At 41.3% G+C, this 21,058-nt stretch overlaps 1 protein-coding gene across 1 annotated transcript in view; it reads right to left on the reverse strand.

Annotated features, from left to right (window-relative positions):
* USH1C (USH1 protein network component harmonin) overlaps window positions 1-21,058 on the reverse strand; it is a 104,333-nt gene that overhangs the window by 66,908 nt on the left and 16,367 nt on the right. Inside the window, exons 2-8 of the mRNA XM_084828496.1 lie at window positions 18,127-18,194; window positions 15,333-15,476; window positions 14,234-14,372; window positions 4,025-4,133; window positions 3,894-3,918; window positions 2,084-2,141; window positions 48-148 (exon numbers count right to left, since the gene is read on the reverse strand). Of these exons, the coding sequence (XP_084684622.1) occupies window positions 48-148; window positions 2,084-2,141; window positions 3,894-3,918; window positions 4,025-4,133; window positions 14,234-14,372; window positions 15,333-15,476; window positions 18,127-18,194 (644 nt within the window). The remainder of the gene's footprint in view (window positions 1-47; window positions 149-2,083; window positions 2,142-3,893; window positions 3,919-4,024; window positions 4,134-14,233; window positions 14,373-15,332; window positions 15,477-18,126; window positions 18,195-21,058) is intronic.

The raw sequence follows: 21,058 nt of genomic DNA on the forward strand, positions 1-21,058 counted from the left end.
AAGAAATGAGTGGAAAAAAATGAGAACTAAAATAAATAGCAGCTCACCTGCATCCCATGCCCTTTGTACCAATCAAGCTAATGAAAACTTTCTTTTCTTTATGGCTTCCTCCAGATGACGCAAGTCCTGCTACACTGCTCTTACCTTCCTAAAATGAGAAAGAACAGGCATAAGAGTTTCTGAAACTGCAGTCCATTGGCTTCCATTAGCTAAAGAGGGATGTTGAGCACCCCCAGACTGCCCCCCATTAAAGTCAGTCTAAACTTTTCCACAAGGTATTAGGAGATAGACACAAAAGGAAAAACCTAAGATATTGTTCATCCTTTTATACATATTGTGCATCAGTATATATAGCAAACCCAGTTCTCTGAGTGCCTATTCTAGAGAAGCTAAAATGGCACCATCTATGCACATGAGGGAGCAAGCCCACAGTTTGGACAAGGACAAGAAAAAAAGGAAAAAAGCCCTTAAGGACACCATCTTATACATATTTAAACAGGTAAAAGTCCTAAAACTCCCAGGCTGCCCCAGCCAGAGGCTGGCTGGGGTTTACTGGAAGTTGTAGGACTTCTTTTCTGTCTAAACATGCATAGTATGGTACCTTAAAGGGAGGAAATAAACCCTTCAAAATAGCCCAGTGAGGTCTGAGCATGTTCAGTGCACAAGGAATGCTGATTGACTGTTGGGAGGAAAATGGAAAACTGGAGTGGGGGAGTGGGAATGGAATGGAGCAGTTGAAACCTGAACAGGAAAATTCCACATTTCAACATTTTCTTGCATGCCCCACTGTTACATTAATAACAATGTTATAGTAATATCCATCTGTAACTGATGGTTCATTCAGTGCTGTTATATAAAACCAAATGAGTTCCCTAAGCTTATTGTTCATAGCCCTTAAGCTGCTAACATTAAATCCTGGATGCTGGAAACAGCCTGTTAAAAGTATGAACATAAAATCACCACAATCAGGGTTATATTTATTTCTGCAGGAACCTATTCATTTACTGCTTCCAAAGTATTTCATTTTTGTATTTATGGAATTAACCTTATCATGATGGTTGTATTGTGCACACTGATACAGTATCTAAGCTAACAGAGAGAAAAGCCTACATATTTTCAAGCACAACTCATAATTTATAAGTAAGCTTGATCAAATGGGCCCTTCATATATTTTTGTACTTATGTAAAGTACTTCCCCCCAGTCATGCTGATATCTCCCTTTTGTGTATTGGTGGTGCCATTTTAGCTGCAAAAAGGGTGGCACTTAGAGAAGTGAGATCACTATTAGTATATATGATATATTTGAATACCATATTTCCTCTAAAGAGCTCAAGGCAGTATATATGAAGGTTTTCTCCAAACTACCCTGGGAGGTAGGTTAGGATGAGAAAGAATGATTGGCCCAAAGCCATTTAACAAGCTTGAGCGGATATCTGAACCCATGTTTGCCAAGTTCACCTCTCTAGCTACTCTGAGTATCATTGATCTAAGGCAGCTCCTTATATCCAAAAGTGTTTGGGAAATATACAGCTCGTACATTAGCTTAATTTTCTTAGGTGCTCTTAACAGGCATTTTATTAGGCCAAGCAGAGGGAGAAAAGGGAGGCAGGACTATCCATTGGCTCTGCTGAGAGATCAGCCTCTGCCCTCTGGCCCTCCCTTGTCACCTAGTTGCTGCCATTCCATCGGCCTACCGGAACTATTTCCATCCCAGCTGGTCATTCTTCTAATAGCCTTTCAGTTCTTATGACTTCAAGAATTTGTGCTGGAGTTTTCTTTTTTCCTGCCCATCTCTTTTCCCTTTTGTGTTGTGTATTTAAAACTATAAGCCTGAGGGAAGTGACAGTCCTTTTATTGATCTGTAAGCTGTTCAGGGAAACTGTTTTTAAAAACTGTAAGCAACTCTGGGGTAAAAATGTCTTTAAAAATCCACAACAATAAATAGCCAACACATTTGTGCAGTACCCAATATACCATATTGTAAACTGGTGCAATGCAAATATTCTAAAATGAGCATAGATTTTTTTAAATGGAATTTTTATGCAACAAAATATATTTTCTCAAAGCTGCATGGGTGCCTTACCCCAGGATCTGATACAAACTGGTCTACAAATTGCCACTTGAGGGGCTCATCAGGAGAGCTAGAGGAAAAGAACAGTGGAAAGATGCTGAAAAATATGAATTATGGATGCTTTCATACCATAGGTCTAGTTGACCCGAGCTGCAATTTAACTTACTTGCTATGAAATGGCTGGGGCATGTAAACTGTTAACTGTCTGCTGGCTAGACAGATGCTTTTAAAAGGCTTCAGAGCAGGGATGGGCAGAAAGTTGATCTCCAGATGTTTTGGGCTTTGAGCATTCCTGACCAATGGCCATGCTGGCAGGGGCTTCTGGGAGTTCTCTGAAACATTGGGAGATCTACCTCCTGCCCGCCCCTGCTTTAGGTAATCTGTATTTTGTATTTGGTCATATGTAGGTAATATGATCCCAAAAGGTGGAGACAAATGCTAGTTATTACTTGATCTGAAAAACATATGGCCCCTTGGACAGCCTTCCAGGGACCATAGGATTGCATCTTAGCCTATTGCTATAAATTGTGCCTAACCTTCTGTGAAGTGTGACTTATGACTGGGAGACTCTATAGTTTCCTCTGATTGAGAAATGTCAAGTTTACAACTAGAAGATGACATATCTCTAGTTTACAAACCAAATCAACAAATAAGGCTGAAATGTAAACTTGCAAATATAAAACAAAGGCAAACTAAGGGTGTTTCTACATTAAGCAACCCCCCCACAAAAATCCACATCCTTTCCGGAGCTTCCTGCTTTTGGTTCCTTTGCGGGATTAGGAAGGGCTCCTTTACACAGCAGACATGTGGTTTGAACTGAGGGAGTGCCTCCCTCCCTCCCTGGCATGTGTGCAAAGGAGTGTGGGTAGGGGTGGGTGGTTTCTTGTTTCCATAGCTTAACTTCTGCTATACTCTTTCCTCGCAGCCCCAGGAAACCTCAGACTTACTTCTGAGTAGACATAAAATGTAAGATTGTGCCGTAAGTCTGCAACCCTTGGCACACTTATGTGGGAGTAAACCCCATTGAACTCAATGGGACTTGCTTCTGAGTAGACATAAGATTGCCCTGTAAGTCTACAACCCTTGGGACACTTACTTAAGCCCCACTGAACTTAATAGGGTGCTCTGAATCAACAGAGGACATTGCTTCTGAGCTTGGTGGTATAGGGGATCAGATGTGTCTCCCTTTGTTGCAGGGAGACTTTTTACCCTCTTTTCCCTCCAACTGAGAAATGTGCTCAAGCATTTACATGGCAGACACCTGAGAATCAAGGAAAGTCCTTCCTCAGCAAGATTTGAGTGGAGGCAGGAGTTGCACTCAACAGGCAATTCTTGCCCTCGTGCCTGTCAAATCTGCTCCTGCACACCCCACTCCCAACCTCATCCTCAATGCCTTTGTCATCCTGACTGCGCGCCCCCCCAGCAACTGAAAACAAACACCCACAGCAGGCAGACAGAGCAGTTTCTTCTGCTAGTGGAGAATTTCACGGGGCGGTCATGCTGCTCCTGTTCTGTGGGCTGGAAAAAATACCACATTTATTTTGTTTGGGGAAAACACGGGATAGGCTGGGGGAAATTGCAGTAGACACCCTGGAGGGTAACGATGTCATCTAAAGAGCCTGCAAACGTCCATGAGAGAGCCATCTCAATAGCAGGATAAAAGCTCCGTGTGATGAACCCCTAAGACTATTCTGTGCTAATCACTCCAGCTGTGTCATTTTCAGTTTTCAGTGTGTCATGTTTCTAAGCCAAGGAAGCTGAAAGATGCAATAAAAAGTACTATATACAGTCCATATTGTATCTCAAATATACAGACCATTACCTTTTGACAGGTATCATGCCAACATCTGCAAGAAATAATGTTTAATCTCAGTTAGCATCATTTGCAGATTAGCTTTTCTTAAGAGCATTAAAGTATGGGGATTGTAGCATATGTTAAAATATTCTACTCACGTCGCACTTTTATAGACACAGTTTTCTTTGTCCGAATAAGATTAATCACTTCTTCATGAGTACATGAAGAAATGGAGTATCCATTTATTCGAACGATCTCATCTCCAACCTTAGTATAAAAAATAACAAGAGAGATGAAAACAAAATAGTGCATCTTAGCAGGAACACACTGTTGCAAATTGACAATCAGTTTGGAAGAAGTTGCTTTCCTTTCAGAAAGGAGACAACTCCCGCTGTGAAATGGATGGAGTGGGCAACAGATAAGTTTCAGTCTGTATGCTTGTTGCTAAGAATTAAATCACTGCTTTGTCCTATCAAGCCTACACTTCTTTCAAGGTCTTTTAAGCATATTGGCTTGGATCCTAACTTCCTGTGAGCAAAACTCTGCTCATAGGAAACTACCACTGGCAGAAAGGGGTGCAGGGGAGGTGATTTTCACTGATTCCACTGCCTTCTGAAAATCTACTCCAGCTGGTTGGGGACCCTGCAGAGCAGCATGGGAAATGGCGCTGGGGACTGCAGAGGGAAGGGAGAATTGGCAAAACCTCCCCTTCTACCAGCAGGACCCTCTATTGGATTGGAGTGAGCCCCTCTGCACATGGAAGAGCAATGCAGGATCCAAGCAACTGGGTAAGAAGCTGCCGTTTTGGGATGGCACATCAAATCAGATTCTGGGATATTATCTATCTTTTTTCCAAGTATAACTCTTCCTATGGCAGCATCTCAACCCTGAATAAAGATAACCTGAAAACACTGAAATTTTGTTGTAAGAACAAGCTTTTTCATAGAAACTGACTGATGTAATCGTGTTTGTGTGTGAGAATTACCTTACTTTCCCAATTATTATCGGCCTAAGGACGATTCCATATTGTGGAGTCCAACTGTGTTGTTGGGGGAGGGAAAGTCCCTTACAGGATGCTGGTGACTTGACAGTGAATTATATGTCTATGTATTTTTCTACTTTTAAAATGTAGTTCTTCCCATGAAACATAAGGGGCTTTTCTGATCAGTGAACATCAATTTCCTCCTATTAAGCCAAACACTAATCTGCAGGGCATGGTTCAGTATAATTTGAACCTAGACCTCTCTTGAGTTCCAGCTGACTTGGCCATAGCGAAGTAAGAACTTGGCTATGCTTACAATTAACATGCATGCTTTTCGAAATATAAATAACTGCTTCTGGGCTGAGGATTTCTGGGATTACATCAGGCAAGGAAGCTGATGTTTGCATTGGGAGGAAATCTCCCATTGGCACTAAGGGGGGGATTTCCTTCTAATGCAAACAGCAGCTTCCAAGGAAATATTTTTATGATGTCTGCAGCGGAGATGAAAAAAAAAACCCTTCCCAACTGCTGTGATCCTGTTCATCACCGGCTCTCGCCGGTGCTGGCATTTTTAAAATGGTCATCTTAAGTGCAAAGACACATTTAACATTACATCATGTTTGGCTTCTGATTGTATACAGTATTTCTTGTAAACTATGCACTTGATTAATCTTATTTCTTGCATTTGTAACGTGCTTAAATGTTTGCTTTTGTGCTGCATTTTCTTTTGTATTTTCATCCAGTACCATTTCTGTGTACGACAGACAGTGCCAGCGAAGACTGAAGCAGAGCACTAAATGCTGGGGCCCAACCAGTGCCGGCTCCGAGTTTTGGAGGGGCCCTGGGCTACATACCCTCAATGGGCCCCTCCCTCAGTGACTCTCCCTTCTCACCACCATTGTCACCAGCTGCTACTGCTCGTCGTCCTCTTTCTCATCATCGCTACCACTTGCTTGCTTGACGGGCAGAGAGCCAGTAAGAAAGTAGGCAGCACTATCTACTGCTCCTCCTCCTCACTACCACCATTGTGTGAGCCAGAGGGAGAAGCAGCTGAAGAAGGTCGAAACAATGAAAACAAGTAGCAACTCCAGGGGGTTCCTCTCTGTGGACTCCAAGCAGGCACCGGCCCTGGGCCCAACACTTTTAAGAAGCCTGTGGCACCAGTCAGAAATCAAGGCCTGTCTTCAGCTACCAGCCTATGTTCAACTACCTGAAGCAGTCAGCTTCAGCTTGCTGCATGCCAGGGCTAGCTGGCCCTGGTAGTGCAGTGTGTGAATGAAGGAGAGACAGCCACACCAAGCTGAGGTAAAAGTGGCTGCAACTTTACACTGAGCAGCATAGAGACAAGAAACTATGCGGCAGTGTGAGTAGCCCCGCGGTTCAAATATGGGAGGACCATGATGAGATAAAGATGGGCATCGGTCTTGTGGGCTGCCTTCAATCAAGTTTTAGGGGTGCTACTTTAGTCCTTCTGCTTGCAAGACCTATCAGACTCTTCCCATTAACTGGTAACCACTCTTCTGTGTCAGCAGCAATCTGAACACGCCAAATTACAAGCCTTTATATGGGAAAGACGGGAAGAGAGACAAATACATTCTGGAGTGAATTAGTCATTCCCAGGTTTTGTTGAGACCAAAACCTTTAAGTCTGCAATCCGATACATGCTTTCCTGTGAGTAAACACCACTGAACTGAATGGGGCTTACTTCTGAGTAGACATGTATAGGAGTACACTGTAGGTCAGTCTGACTTTTTATTGTTCTATGCAACAGATTAAGAGGACTGCCCCGCTAGATCTTGCGGAGAGTCTGTCTTTACAGGGTTGTTAGTAAACGCAAACAACCTAGATGCCATTTGATTCACTAAATTCAATTTATTTTCATTGCAGTCCTCTAAAAGCTCATTAAAACAATATTATTTTCATCCAATGGGCTAGGAAAACAAGCTTGGTCATGCTAAGGTGAACTGCAGGAACAATGCATTCTTTCAGTGGACTGCTGCTCAGTTTTGGTTTACTGCGCTTGCTTATCAGTTATTGGTACGTGGTACTTGTCTTACTCCCAGGAGGAGTCAAATTTAATTCAATCCTGAAATGACTGCTTCCAGGCCATATTTTCCAGCCACAGAAATCTCCTACTGAACAGAGGTTAGGTGATACAACTAATTACCATCAGGAACACACAGAGGCTAATCTGTGGTGTGTCGGTGTTTTAAAATTCAGTGCACATGGCTCATTTTATCAGGCACTGGCACTCCACTGAATCCCACACCAGTCTGGTGTGAAAGCCCTGACCCATGATTGCCCTGGGTCACAGAAATCTCCCCTTCAACACTGCTCCTCACACTAGTGTTAACGCCCATTTGAAATTCTGTACCACAAATCCATTGGGATGGTGCAGCACAGGGGTAGGCAAACGTTTAGGGCGCACTTGTCATTTTTTTCCGAGGATTCCCTCTTTTCTTGCCCCCTCCCTTCCCTGGATTCCCTCTTTTCTTGCCTCCCCTCACCTGGATTCCCCCATCCCCTCTCAGGATTTCCTTTCCCTCCCCACTGCCACCTCTCACCATACTGCTGCTTGTCCCCTGCTCCGGATTGCCTTTGCTGCTGCTTTCTTTCTTCTTTCTCTCCAGCCCACTGGTTCTCTGCCCCTAAACTGGCCACAGCCGTTTCTACCACCTCCCGCACCACTTCTTCCCCTGCCTACCTGACACTTCTGCTGTCCCCAACCTACCCACTGTCACGTCTTTCTCACACACCCCCGGTTCTGAACCGCCTGGCTGCCACAACCACTTCTCCCTCCCTTCCACTGCCACTTCTTCCAGGCACTGTGCTCACCTCAGGAGCAAGGAAGCTCTAAGTCTGCCAACTTCCTGCTTTTTCACCATAAAAGGTTACATTTCAGGGAGCACATTTTCTCTGAAAAAGCAGGACATGGCTTTCCACTGCAAAATTGGGATCCCTCCTCTCTTAGAGCATCATTTCCCAAGAAAAGTGGAGAGATCCCTCTGACCTTTGTATATCACATGCCAAAGATAGTTTAAGGAAGATGATTCACGATTATATGCAGAATACAATCCACCCCTTCTCTGGATTGTGTTCCATCATGTTGCAGAAAAGGTGAACATTCCCTAAGGTTCAGTTGCCCCCACAAACGGTGGTGAACTGCTTGGCAAAACAGGCCTCATATTTTGGCTTAACACTAGAATTAACCTTTGTGTTTATGTATGGACAGATAAACAGACATGCATGTACAAGGGCAGCAGAAGGAAGCACATGATCTCTACTGATTTCCTTTTTGCCCAAATAACATTCTGTACTACAATATAGCAATTGTCCCAAACAGGCAAAATATTACAACTCCCACATGGAGGATTCTGAAAAGTGGCTAACTGTGTTGGCACTCAGTGTAGTGGATCTAATAATTATATATATTTATTTTAATCAGCCATAGGCCATTGCAGTTATGCATCAAATATAAAACACAACAGAACAAATAAAATTATGAAACTAAACATTATAAAATATTTGCATCAATCACAAAACACATCAAATATAAAACACTACTGAGCACATAAAATTTCCAAACTAAAATTTATAAAAAGAGTTAGGACTCCATGCACCATAGTAGACCTATTTTAATGGCAACTGCCAAAATTTTTGCAGACTTTGCTGTCACCAGTTTATCTTGGTTGCAAGGAGGAAGGATACATACATATCAGCTGAACACCCTAAGAGAGATACTAATAGTGGGGTTAATTCTTTCTGCAAATCTCTATAAAAGGAGCAAAACAACAATACATGAGTGAGTGTTTCAATGTCATCTGCACATAGACAGACACTATTTTCCAGTGGGATTCCCTTGAAATAACTTATTTACAGCTTTAGTACGAGCACTAATATGTCATACCTACCATTTATCATCCAGTAGAATTTGAAAGGAAGATGAGACAATGGGGAATGAAGATGAAAAATGTAGGCATTACAAAAGCAGCAATCACAACAGATGCAGGGCAGTTTAGCAAGGCTTATATACTTTTTTTTTTCTAGGCAGGGCTCCTGTGATGTTAACAGCTGTGTAACTGATAGAAAATTTAGGAGATCTATCTTTTTGTTATTGCCTATTAATTTTATTCATGTCATGAAGCTATTAAAGGCACAAGGGCCTTGCCAAGAGACTAAGTGACTTCCCTACAGGCATACAAGATGAAGAGTACTTTGAAACTAAACTAAATAGATTCAAAGTACTACTTGTGGGGTGGGGTGGTCCAATATTAAGAATGATATGCTTGCTCCACCTGCTGGGCAATTTTTAAAACTGCAAAATTCTTACTGTTAATGCGAGGTGGGGGAATTGTCCTCTCGAATATCCATTTTTTCAGCACAAATCACTACTAGGGATGTTCCAAATTTTCACCCATGAAAAGTTTCATCATAAAATAGGAGATGTTTCAGGAAGCAAAAACTTTCAGGGGGACCACGCTTATTTTTCCTTCTCATTATTCACAGCCTGTGCACAGCTGCTTATGTCCTTAATCTGTAACTTTGGTGCCATTTTTAAAAACAACAACAACAACAACAACACAGGAGCTCAGGAGGTGATCCCATCCAATCAGAAATCATCTACGCACATCATGTTGCCACATAGCCTTGGCTATAATGATACCACTAAGCCAAAGCAAGACATTGCCCTCACTGAATAGACTTACTGATAATTCCATATAGCCTACCAGATATGGCAATATAATTATGTAAAAAAGACAAATCAGAGTAAGGGAACCCTGCCCTCATGCTGAATGGATGAACAGTTGTGCCCCATTTTATAGCCCCTCCTACACAACAATCACCAAAACAAGGTGGGTGTATTAGTATGATTTATTTTTTTTTTGCTGCAAAATACATCCTCCACATTTTGGCATCCCATTTTGGCTTGGCCTTAATTACTATAGGTTTCCAATGTATATATTTTATTAAATTGTTCTGTCACTTTTGTTTTCATGCTGCTTCACACCAGAGGTGCACAGAGAACATGCTCTGGAGAAAAATTGCTGACAAGCCTAAGAAAAAAGGAGCCATAATGATTATCCATATAGAACCTATGCAGTAATCTGGAAACTGACATCACAGTAACTGCATCTCTGTAAGAAGTTGTTGGCATGTAACAGCCAATCAACATTTCTCCAGAATTAATAATTTTAATGTTTCACCACATGATCAACAATTTATTTGGATGCAATCCTATGCATGGTTAGACAGAAAAAAGTCCTACAACTCCCAGCATTCCCTAGCCATCATAGCTGGGTGAGGAATGCTGGGAATTGCAGAACTTTTTCTGTCAAACATGCATAAGATTGCACCCTTTGTTTCTTTTATAACTGAGGCAACCCAGGAACAAGGTAACATGCTAAAACAAAATTACATGAAGAACCACTGTGGAGTAAACTTCAACATTCCTTTCTAGCCAGTGCGGAAATGGCACTAATTTGTCTTAGGAGCCTATCTCCCCTGGAATCAAAAGTAGCTTCTTTGGCTGTACACAGTGTCATAAATATAATGCCTGTTTTGTTTGTTGGGGCCATTGGTATCAGAGGCCACAGACTGATAGGTAAAGCAGACAGGCAGAGCAATCTTCTGTCCCAGAGTGAGGGAGATCCAGGGCAGAGCCAAGGCAGGAGGTGTGTACAGGGGGAGTTCCCACCAATGGTAGGGAATTTACTACGCTAGTCCTTGGGCTGGTGTTGGCCCCAGCTCTGTTTGGGGGCATTTGGGGAGAATGAAGGGGACTAGGACCATGCAGATCCTCAGCCATCCCCCCAACCCGTTTTCAGCCCCAGCGGTGGAACTTCAGAAACCAGCTTTCCAGGAGCATAGGACTGCTCCTTAAAATGGTCAAATACATATTTTTAATTGGAATTTGTAGAGGGCTTTCTATTTTCAACATATCTTTTAAATATTTATTTATTTACTGCCCAATAGCTGAAGCTGTCTAAGCAGTTCACAAATTGCATGTTTTATGCTTCTGCTTTCTTTGTGTGGTAGGAAATTCCAGGGACAATTCCTGCACACCCAGTATTCTTGTAAGGAGAGAATACAGGAGACCTCAATTGTTCCTATATATTTAGAACTACACAAGTTGGGTAGGGGAAGTGGGCATGTACACAGAAAGTGGTCAGTTCTCTAAAAGAGCAGTCCCAAACACTCCTTCCTGCCATCCAGAAAGAATTCAGACTTCTTTCTCTAGCCAAAGACAAACTTCATTACAACAAAATGTTGTTTTCCTCACCTCCTCCCCCAGCAGTATAGCAGCTTCTTTTGCCTTCAGCTCTCCACATGTGCTCTTGCATTCACTTGAATTGCCACAGGAGCTGCTGACTTTCCATCTGATTCTCCTTCAGTTGAGCTTTGGGCAGGGAAATGGGGTGGCAGCACTCACAGGATTAAGCTGAGCATAGGCCCCATGAGCTGTGCTAGACTTGATCCTGTTCATATATTAATATTAGTCACTGTGTAAGAACAAATTTTAGGAGATGTGTGCTTGCCTAGATCCTGTGTATCAGCCTTCCTTGACCTGGTGCCCTCCAGATGCTTTGGACCACAACTCTATCAAGCCCAGCTAGCATGGCCAAAGGGCAGGAATGATGAGACCAATAGTCCAAAATTTCTGGAAGACACCAAGTTGGGGCAGGCTGTTGTACATACATAAATATCAGTCATTGCGTAAGCACAGATCTTAGCTTCTTACATATAGTCTGAAGGGCAGATGGTGTCAGGAGCACCCTATCTGCCTCTTGCAGTCCCCACCAATAGCCAACTCAGGACACAGACGACGAGGAATTCTTTCCGAGACTTTGTTCCTTTATTACTTTATGACTCTTTCAGATACTAATCACTAGCGATTAAGCAAGGAACAGTACTGGGGAAAGACAGCAGAGTAGCCTAAGCTCCAGGTAAGGCAGTTGGTCCCCGTTTGAAGGAGAACCATGGGAAGACCCTGAACTTATGGGCTAGGGAGAGATCCTCCCTCTTTCCCTTGGGTCCTCGGGATGCAACTGTTGTTTGTGCGCCAAGCGAGTGCTACGCCTCCTTTCGGTGCCCTCCATCTGTTGTCGCTCCCTGTGTCTGCGCCAAGCATCCAGCAAGTCCCGCTCCAGCGCTCTCTCACTACCAGGGTCACTATCTATCCCAGGAATGCCGGCAGGAGGAATCTCTGCCAGCTGCTGTGCTTGTGAGAGATGAGAGAGCTCCTCTCCCACGGATTGCTGTTCCTCCTCAGAATCAGAACTGCTCTGGGGCTCTATTGGCTCAGTTTCCACCCTGACAGATGGGTTGTTGGCTGGTGGTCACAGTACTGGAAGACAAGTTTCCCCCGCCCGCCCCAATAAATTAGTTACTATGATCCCCACCGCAGAGTACTATTTCCTTAATAACTTGTGCACACAGGTCAAAAGTTTGCCCTTCAGAACCAAGTTTGTCTTTTCTTTGGCCCTCTACAAGTATGTTTTATCTTGTTCTAGTAACACCACTGCCACTGACATCATGCAGAGCTGAAAATGAAACACTGAACTGGAGATCTCAGGCTGTCTTCCTATAACAAGGTGGTCATAATATATAAAATTCCCTGTTCACATACATACAGGACAACTCCATATCCTTGGAAGACATCAGCAAACTGCACAGTTCATAAAATAAATGTGTATTAGCTTGTCCAGAGTTCTAAATACATTTAGCTGAAGACCTATCCCTCCCATTATCAATGTATTAACCACCAATATATTATTAGTGAAGAACTGACTATTAAGAGAGCAGTCCTATGGCCCTTAGACAGCATCTTAGGAGACACAGGATGCTGGGGATTCCCTCTGCTCAAGGCCGTAGACAATGCTATGACCCTGAGGATGGGAGAAGAAATCCAGGTAGAGATTTCCCCCTCCCCAGTCAACCCTGTCCCTTCCAACTGCCACAGAAAGCTCATCACAACCTCAGGAGGGGAGGAAATGGGTGTGTTGGAGATGAGCAAGTGGGCAGGGAGGGAAGAGGCTGTGGATACGCCAGATCCACAAGACTCTCAGCTCCTTTCCTCACCTTCACTCATCACCTAGATGGGCTTAGAAAGGAAGACAAAGAAACTAAAAAAGGATCTTTTGCTTCCCTGCCTTGTCAGCAGGAGCCCAGCGAGTCACGTGGAGCCGTGGAAGCTTCTTGTTTCAGAGGCTTCCGTCTGGTAGGCCTCAATCCAATAGCATTCCGCACACAGAGACTGAAAATACTGAAAAGGCTAACAGAGAACATCTTTTCATGCAGTCCTTTGTTTTCACATTTTCAAAAAGGGTCCTTTAAAAAACTAACTAACTGAAGTATAAGAAGCAGAATCATGATGGTTTCAAATTTTCTGTTTTCACTTTTCCCTTTACTTCTATTATTCATAATCATTTCCAGCCCTTTTTAGTTAATAGAATTTCCAATGATATGAGTATCTGGGAGAGCAGCAAAAAAGAAAGAAAGATGAAATACATGAAAAGGCTACATACTATCCATTCAGGGGGAAAAAAAAGAAAAATAATAGAAAAATAGGTCAATGCTACAAAAACTTCAGTTATGTATCTTGGCTGTATACACACACACACACACACACACACATGCACACACACACTTTAAGTGGTTCAGAAACTACTTAATTTCTCATAGTCCAGAAAGATGAATCAAAATGGTATAGAAAAAAGGGAGCCAGAACCTGATATTAGGACAGAAGGTCATTATGCTTTTTCTTAGGCCACTTTCTTCCAGTTTAGAAAATGTGTGGAGATTTAGTGAAATAATGCAGATGGGTGAAATTACAGAAGCATTTGGCTTTATCCTGAGACAGCAATTTAGAACAATGAGCTGCCTGTCAATTCCCCGTATTCACTTGGTTTTAGAAAGTGTTTCATACAGGCTATTATAAATGTACCTTAAGCCGATTCTTAGCATCACCTATCAACATGCCAAACCTGGCAGCTACATTTGCTGCAAATTCCAATTGGTTTTGTATTACTAGATAGAGGGATTATAATAGATAAGAATCCCAATAAGAAAGTGTGGCATTTCTTTGTTAATATATTTCTTTGCCTAAGCATGGATGCTTTTGTTCCTCCTGTTAGGACTTTTTTAGGCAACTCTGATTATTTGAAAATCTGAAAAATTCCGATTATGGGTTGGCTCATGATTTCAGCATTTGCTATCCTGGATAATAATATGTAGTACTTGGATGGGAGACCATTTGGGAATCAGACTTCCTGCACTGAGCAGGGGGTTGGACTCGATGGCCTTGTAGGCCCCTTCCTACCCTATGATTCTATGAGTCTATGTGTAAGACATTTTCTAGCTAGAGGAGCTAAACTTTCCTTCTCACCTGAAGTCCAACACTATCTGCTTGTCCACCTTTCATTAGCTGTGAAATAAAAAGGCCACAGGAAAATTCAGCACCTCCTCGCACACTTATTCCAAGGCCTTCAGGGTGCAGGCGATCCAACCTCACCTCCTTCAGTTTCCTGTAAAAGTTGGAGTAGGATAACCAGTTCAAACCATTTTCAACTGCAACTTAAATGTTCCTATACACCATGCACCACTATTCTTCAAAGATGATAAGGTTTCAGACTTCTGAAGAATCTGGGGTATATGATTTCAGTTAAATTGGAATGCTTTTAATTAATCTGTGGCAAGAACGCCATCAATGGCCATTTCAGCTTCTAGTGCCAGAAGAGAAATATGCACATTTTATTTAGCAAACTTTCATTTAGCAACATGCAGTTCATGTTGTATTCCTCTGACTCACTAGCCCCTTGCAACTGAATTGGATTTTTAAAATTCAGATCTTTAAATATGCCTGGCATTTTGTGGCCCTGATGCCTTTCTGCCATTAAAACCCCTGAATACTGTTAGCTCTGTGCCTACATAGAGCTATGCCAATCCTAGGAAAGACAAGTCCTGCTAATGGGGAGCAACTATGCTGCAGTTCATAACCCCCTTCTCCCTTGCCCTAGTTGTGTTCACCATATTCATATAGAGCTGCTGGCCTTCTTTTGGCTCTCATTCCTTTAACAGCTGCACGACAGGCAGAAAATCAACTGGTATGACTGGTATCACTTGTGTTATGTTGGAAAAAGCAGCACCTGTTCAATTTCTGTCTGTTCTGCAGCCGTTAAAGATTTTTTAAAAATAAATAAAATAAAGAAATGAGATTCCCACTAGAAAAATGGTTGCAACAACCTTTGTCTCAGCCTCCACAAACCAAATGCAAATACAGATCCACAGACTGTCAGCTCTTTAATCAGCAAGGGAGGCAGGAAAGGGCTGCTCCTTCAGCTCTGGCCATACTGGGTTCTTGAGCAAGAATTTGCAACTGATAAGCTAAATACATATACAAACATAGACACATACACATACATGCAAGCATGCATACATACAGAAACATGTGCTCACTTACAGACAGGAACATTGTTCAAACCTACCTAGATCGTTTAGGGGTCAACTGATCATATTCCACTTGATGTTTTAATGGTATAAGAGGACGGATGGCCTCAAACAATGGCAGTCGACTTGGTTCATTGATTACATACTTCAGATCTCCCACCAACACTGGAAGATTCATGGATCTACAAAATTAGGTTGAAGATGATTATACTGGGATTGCACAACTAACTCTTGACAATATACTATGTAGAACAAAGTCCTACAACTCCCAGCATCCCTCCAGCTGGCATGTATATTATGTTCCCTGACCTTTAGTCACGCGGAATTACTTTTTTTCCTGAGAGTATTTCTTCTCCTTCTTCTAAGAATGCAGTTCATGGAGTTAAAACCAATATAAGCATATAAGGTTTTTTTTTTTAATCAAATGTGGATAAAATACACTGATATATTCTCACATTATGTGTTGGCTCCAGACTTAGTCGCACTTAGATCCCATTGAAATTTAATTAATTAATTAATTAATTATATTTCCATACCTCCCCATAGCCGAAGCTCTCTGGGCGGTTTACAAAAGTTAAAACTTTAAAATACAATATACAAAGTTTAAAAGCCATTTACATAAAAGCACACAGACAACATATAACTAAAACAACTTTGAACTAAAAACAATTTAACAAAAAATCCAACAATAAAAACAATATAGCTTAAAAACAGTATACAAGAGTCAACCCAGAGGAATGAGAGTTCTAAAAAGGGAAGGCCTGCCAGAATAACAGAGTCTTCAATGCCTGCTTAAACACCTTCAACGAGGTCAGCAGGCGCATTTCAACGGGCAGCTCATTCCACGGCTGAGGGGCGGCAAAGGAGAAAGTCCTCTTGTGTGTGGCTGCCAGTCTCACGTTAGGCAGCCGCAGCAGATGGCCCTCAGAGGACCTTGGGTGGCGGAGAGGGACATAGGGGAGAAATGCTGCCTAAGGTCCCTTGGACGTAGACCATGTACAGCTTTAAAGGTAAGAACCAGCAGTTTATATTTTGCTCAGAAACAAATTGACAGCTAGTGTAAGGATTGACTTAATTCTGACTTGCGTTCAAAATTAAATTTTGACTTATGTTCCATTGATTTCAGTGGGAACTAAGTGCAGCTGTCATAGTCTGGTTTTAATCCATTATATGCCGCTGTATTATTAAATAAGAAAGATACAAGCTTCCAGTTTTGATGTCAGCAGAAGGGAAGACAACAGAGGGAGGGAGGGATAGAAGACAGAGGTGAGGGTAACAAGCCAAGAATATACATGAAGTAGTTACAGATACTCAGGGGGCAAAGTATGGCACCTTTGAATATGAAATATTTACCTGGAAAAAAATGGATTTAGGGCATTGAGTAGATTTCACTGAAATCTGCAGACTGTAAACAGGATCCTTATATAACAATATTGTACATTTTATTTAAGTATAAGTAACATCTTACAGCGTTGGGCAGGAAAGATGTATGTTAGGAGTATCAGTTTTGTTTGCAACTCCAGCAAAGTTTTAAATAATTAACAATGCTGAATTCTTTCTGATTTCACAAACTGCAGGCAATGCTTTATGAATGGAGAAGCAATTAGACAGTCCCAAGTGAAACCAAACCGGGTTTGTAGCCAAGGCCATACAAAAGTATAACACAAAGACCACATGGAAACTCGAAAACGTCTACATTTCACTCTACTGAGCTGCTATTAATTAAGATATGTCCAGAAACTATAACCACCAGAACCACTCTCCTATGAAGAGTGGAAAAGTATTGTCATCTTCTCTAACAACAACAAAATGAGCCAGGTTCTGTTTCAATAATTCCTGAGTGAAAGAACATACAGTATAACTCCACTAATGTCAAGAAACTGTGGTCATATCTTGTTAACAAGATAATACTTCCAATATTTTATTTAAAAAATTACAAGGGAATCAAACAAAAATGATAATAGAAATGTGCTGTTTCCAGAGGGGTAGCTGAGTTAGTTTTTTGCAGCAAACCAGCAGGGTCACATGGCAGCTTAAAGACTAATTTATAATGGCATAAGCTTATCAATGCCAGGATGTTTATCAATCTGCGTTATGAATGGTCCCTGCAATTATTTTACATACATCTAAGCTTAATTATGTAACTACCACTGTCTACATTTTGTTTTCCTCTGATCTCAGGGCTAACATTTTTAAAAACATTCCCCCACCCTTTCTCCCTACACCCACGTGTATATATATCTACCAACTCAGGATGGCATTCCATACATCTGATGAAGTGGGCTCTGGTCCATGATCTTCTTCCATAATGATTTTAGGCTGCAGTCCCATATACACTTACCTGGGAGTAAGTCCCATTGAATGTAACAGGACTTACATACATGCATAGGATTCCACTATTAGTCTCTAAGGAACCCACAAAATACTTAGAAATGAACTGATGATCACTGTGCTAAAACCATAAATTAAGTGTCCAAATGCGGATAGATGTATACTGTATGAAATCAAACGAAGTTAAGAATTGGATTATATTGTTTGTATTTCCAAATATGCAGATAGCCTTTTGTTTCCTAAAGACAATTGTTTTGAAAATACATATTATGGCCCCATGTCCTTATTACATTTCCCTTTACTTATACAAGATTGGAATAAGCATCCAGGAATAAAACAGGAGTATCATAAATAAACATGCTTATTATGTGTTAAAGGCTAAAACCATTTGCTAAAATAATTTATTTTAAAACCGAGATAAAATTTTCACTGTTAAATCTTCTTCCCACCCAAGTACCATGCTGCTACAAGAGTGAAAATAAGTATGAAGTAAGAACTTACTGGTGGTACATACGCAGCACATCATATAGATAATCTTTCTCTGCTTCATTATCAACTAACAGGTCAACCTGAAAAAAAAGAACAATTTCATTGCAATTCTCCAACCACAAATAATGAATGCTGAAGACTTCCCTATTTCATTAACAAAAAGATAGTAATTTCAATAATCTGCTTACAAGGAGCTTCTTGCAGTTTTCAAACCAAAACCACACTTTTTTATTTTAAATGTATTTTTTAAACCATGCCAGAATCTAAGTAATTTCACACCACAGTGCAACACATTGTAATATCATATAATTCTCTTACCTGATAATGACTAAACTGTTGAATAAATATTTTCAGAAACCTTTTAGGCCATTCGCTAATGTAGCACATGGCCGTGCAACTAGAAATTATTGTGCCCAAACCAGCTATTTTCTGGGTTCAATGTCTTTAAACTAGGAAGGTCAGCATCCTTCCGATGATGATGTGCAGTGAACTAGATTTCTCCTCTTAGATTGATACCTTGAAAGACCTTGCTTCTAGGCAGTTCTTCCCTCTCTGTAACAGCATATTCACTTAAACTAGTATCAGATTACAAGATGTTCACTTTGCTAACTGTTCTAAAATAAATAAATAAAAGTTCAAAGTCTGGGTATATCATGTAGCACAGGTTGCTTTTATGGGTATTTCCTGAAACCATAGGGCTTCTACTGCCTACTAGTTTCCATATCAATACAAGTAAATGAGTGTTGTGATTATTTTACTAAGAGCTAAACAGCTAGTACATCATTCAAAACCAGTTATCAGAAGAACATACAAAGCTGCCTTATACTGAGCCAGACCATTGGTCCATCTAGCCCAGTATTGCCTACTCTGATGGAAGAGGCTCTCCAGGGTCTCAAGTAGGAAAAGGAAGGGGAAGCATTAAAGGGTCTGGAAGCCATAAAAGGAGACAAAGTCTCAAAATATTGCTGGAAGTGGAGAAATGTATTAGGATACATAGTGCTGATTATACTGTGCCAGTGGAATCCACCAGCAGCAAAACAAGAAGCTGGTGCTTCCTAGAGCAACCCTGGAAACTAGCCATTTCCAGAACGGGACAGGTCAGCGGAGCTCCCTTCTGTGAGCTCTGCATCAGAAATGAGAGTTCTGGGTTGTTTCGGGTTGTCTTCGGAAACGCTAGCTTCACATTGCGCCAGGGGTGTGTCCCACTGGCCCACAAGTAGTGTTGGATACTGCGCAATATGTCCAGAGCTCTTCAGGAGCAAACTTACTGTGTTGATTCGCTCAGAGCATAAGTCTGAACCAACCTTGTTCTTTAACTTGGAACCTAATATAGGCAGACCATGTGCTGTACCACTGTGGTATGGTCCATCTCTCAAAGCCAAAGAGAACGTGGACTGTTCAGGTGACATAAGCAGCATAGAAAGTAACGCTTGCAAAGTGTATGGAGCACGACCCAGTCATGCAGTGCAACCCTAAGCATCATTACTCAAAAGTAAGGCCGCTGAGTTAAATGGGACTTACTCCTTAGTGAGCGTGCTTAAGATTGCGGTCAAAATCAGGTACTTTAAAGTCCCATTGATTCAAGTGGGGGAGATTTTGGCATGTTCTTAACTCGCCCATTTAAATCAATGGGTCTTTAACGTGCTTACCTTTGACTGGCTCATGCAGATTTTTAAAATCTTTTCACACTTCTTGACATACTGATGAAAGTAACATCAAAAACCTATGACATATGGCTACATATGTGCAGTACTTCTCACATTCCTAAATGGTTGCTAAAAGCAAACCTATTGCCATGCTTTGAACTTGAACAATAGATTTATATCTTTATTATTTTGCTCTTTTTGTACATTTGAAATTAGGCATCTCCTGCAAGGTATGCTTTCCCAACCTCCTGTATGAGCAACCTCCATAACAACAACAGAAATAATAATTATTACTTCTATTCTTATTTCTGTTGTTGTTATTCTCAATAAACTACTGATAAAGAAACCCCCCTCAGAGTTAGCAAAGTGTGTCAATTCACCTGTGAAATACCTGTGATTTGATCTTGCACTGCAGGTTTCGAAAAACTTGTTAAGATCCAATATTTTTCTCTCTTTTTTTTTGCTTTGAACCCATATTTCAAGTCTTCTGTCCTAGTTGCCAAGAAGACCTGTCTCCCTTTACCCACAAGCTCTGACCAGCAGATATTTGTTCCTATACGCCAAAAAAGATTTCTAGAGAGGCCACACAATGGAATGGAAAAAAACCCTTCAGCCACTGCTGGTAGAACACAGAGCAGTGAGCTACTTCCATCACTAAGGTAACTGCTGTTTCAGGACTCTGCCTGTTCTGCCTTTCCCTTCTTTCTGTTTTGCAACTCAGTCTCCTCTTGAGAAATATTATTTTATGTTATGATACACCATAGCCTGGTTTTAATTATGTTTCAATATTTTAATATGATATTGCTTTTATGTTGCTATGTATTATTGTTTTTTATTTGAATTGTTGTACACCACCTTGGCGACATTTGTGGAAAGGTGGTATATAAATATTAATAAAATAAATAAATAAACAAAACCACAAAGCGCGTAAGGCAAGAAACAAAATTCACTGGGGATGAAAAAACATTAGGGTGAAGGAATAAAAAAATGAGAGGGGGAGATACAGAGAGAAAGAAACACCTGCAAGGTGGTGAGGTGGAGGTTGAAGCTACTTGAAGCAGTGAGAAAGAACAGCAAAGAGCGTAAGGCAAGAAACAAAATTCACTGGGGGTGAAAAAACATCAGGGTGAGGGAATAAAAAAATGAGAGAGGGGGGGAGACAGAGAGAAAGAAACACCTGCAAGGTGGTGAGGTGGAGGTTGAAGCTACTTGAAGCAGTGAGAAATAACAGAACAAGACAAAATAGAAACCAAGGAGGAAAGAAAGGCAGAGAAACATTGGTTTATTATGTTGATACT

Source organism: Heloderma suspectum, chromosome 1, assembly GCF_057233095.1.
Source record: "Heloderma suspectum isolate Gila_16-S chromosome 1, 16-S_ref, whole genome shotgun sequence".
Lineage (NCBI taxonomy): Eukaryota > Metazoa > Chordata > Lepidosauria > Squamata > Helodermatidae > Heloderma > Heloderma suspectum.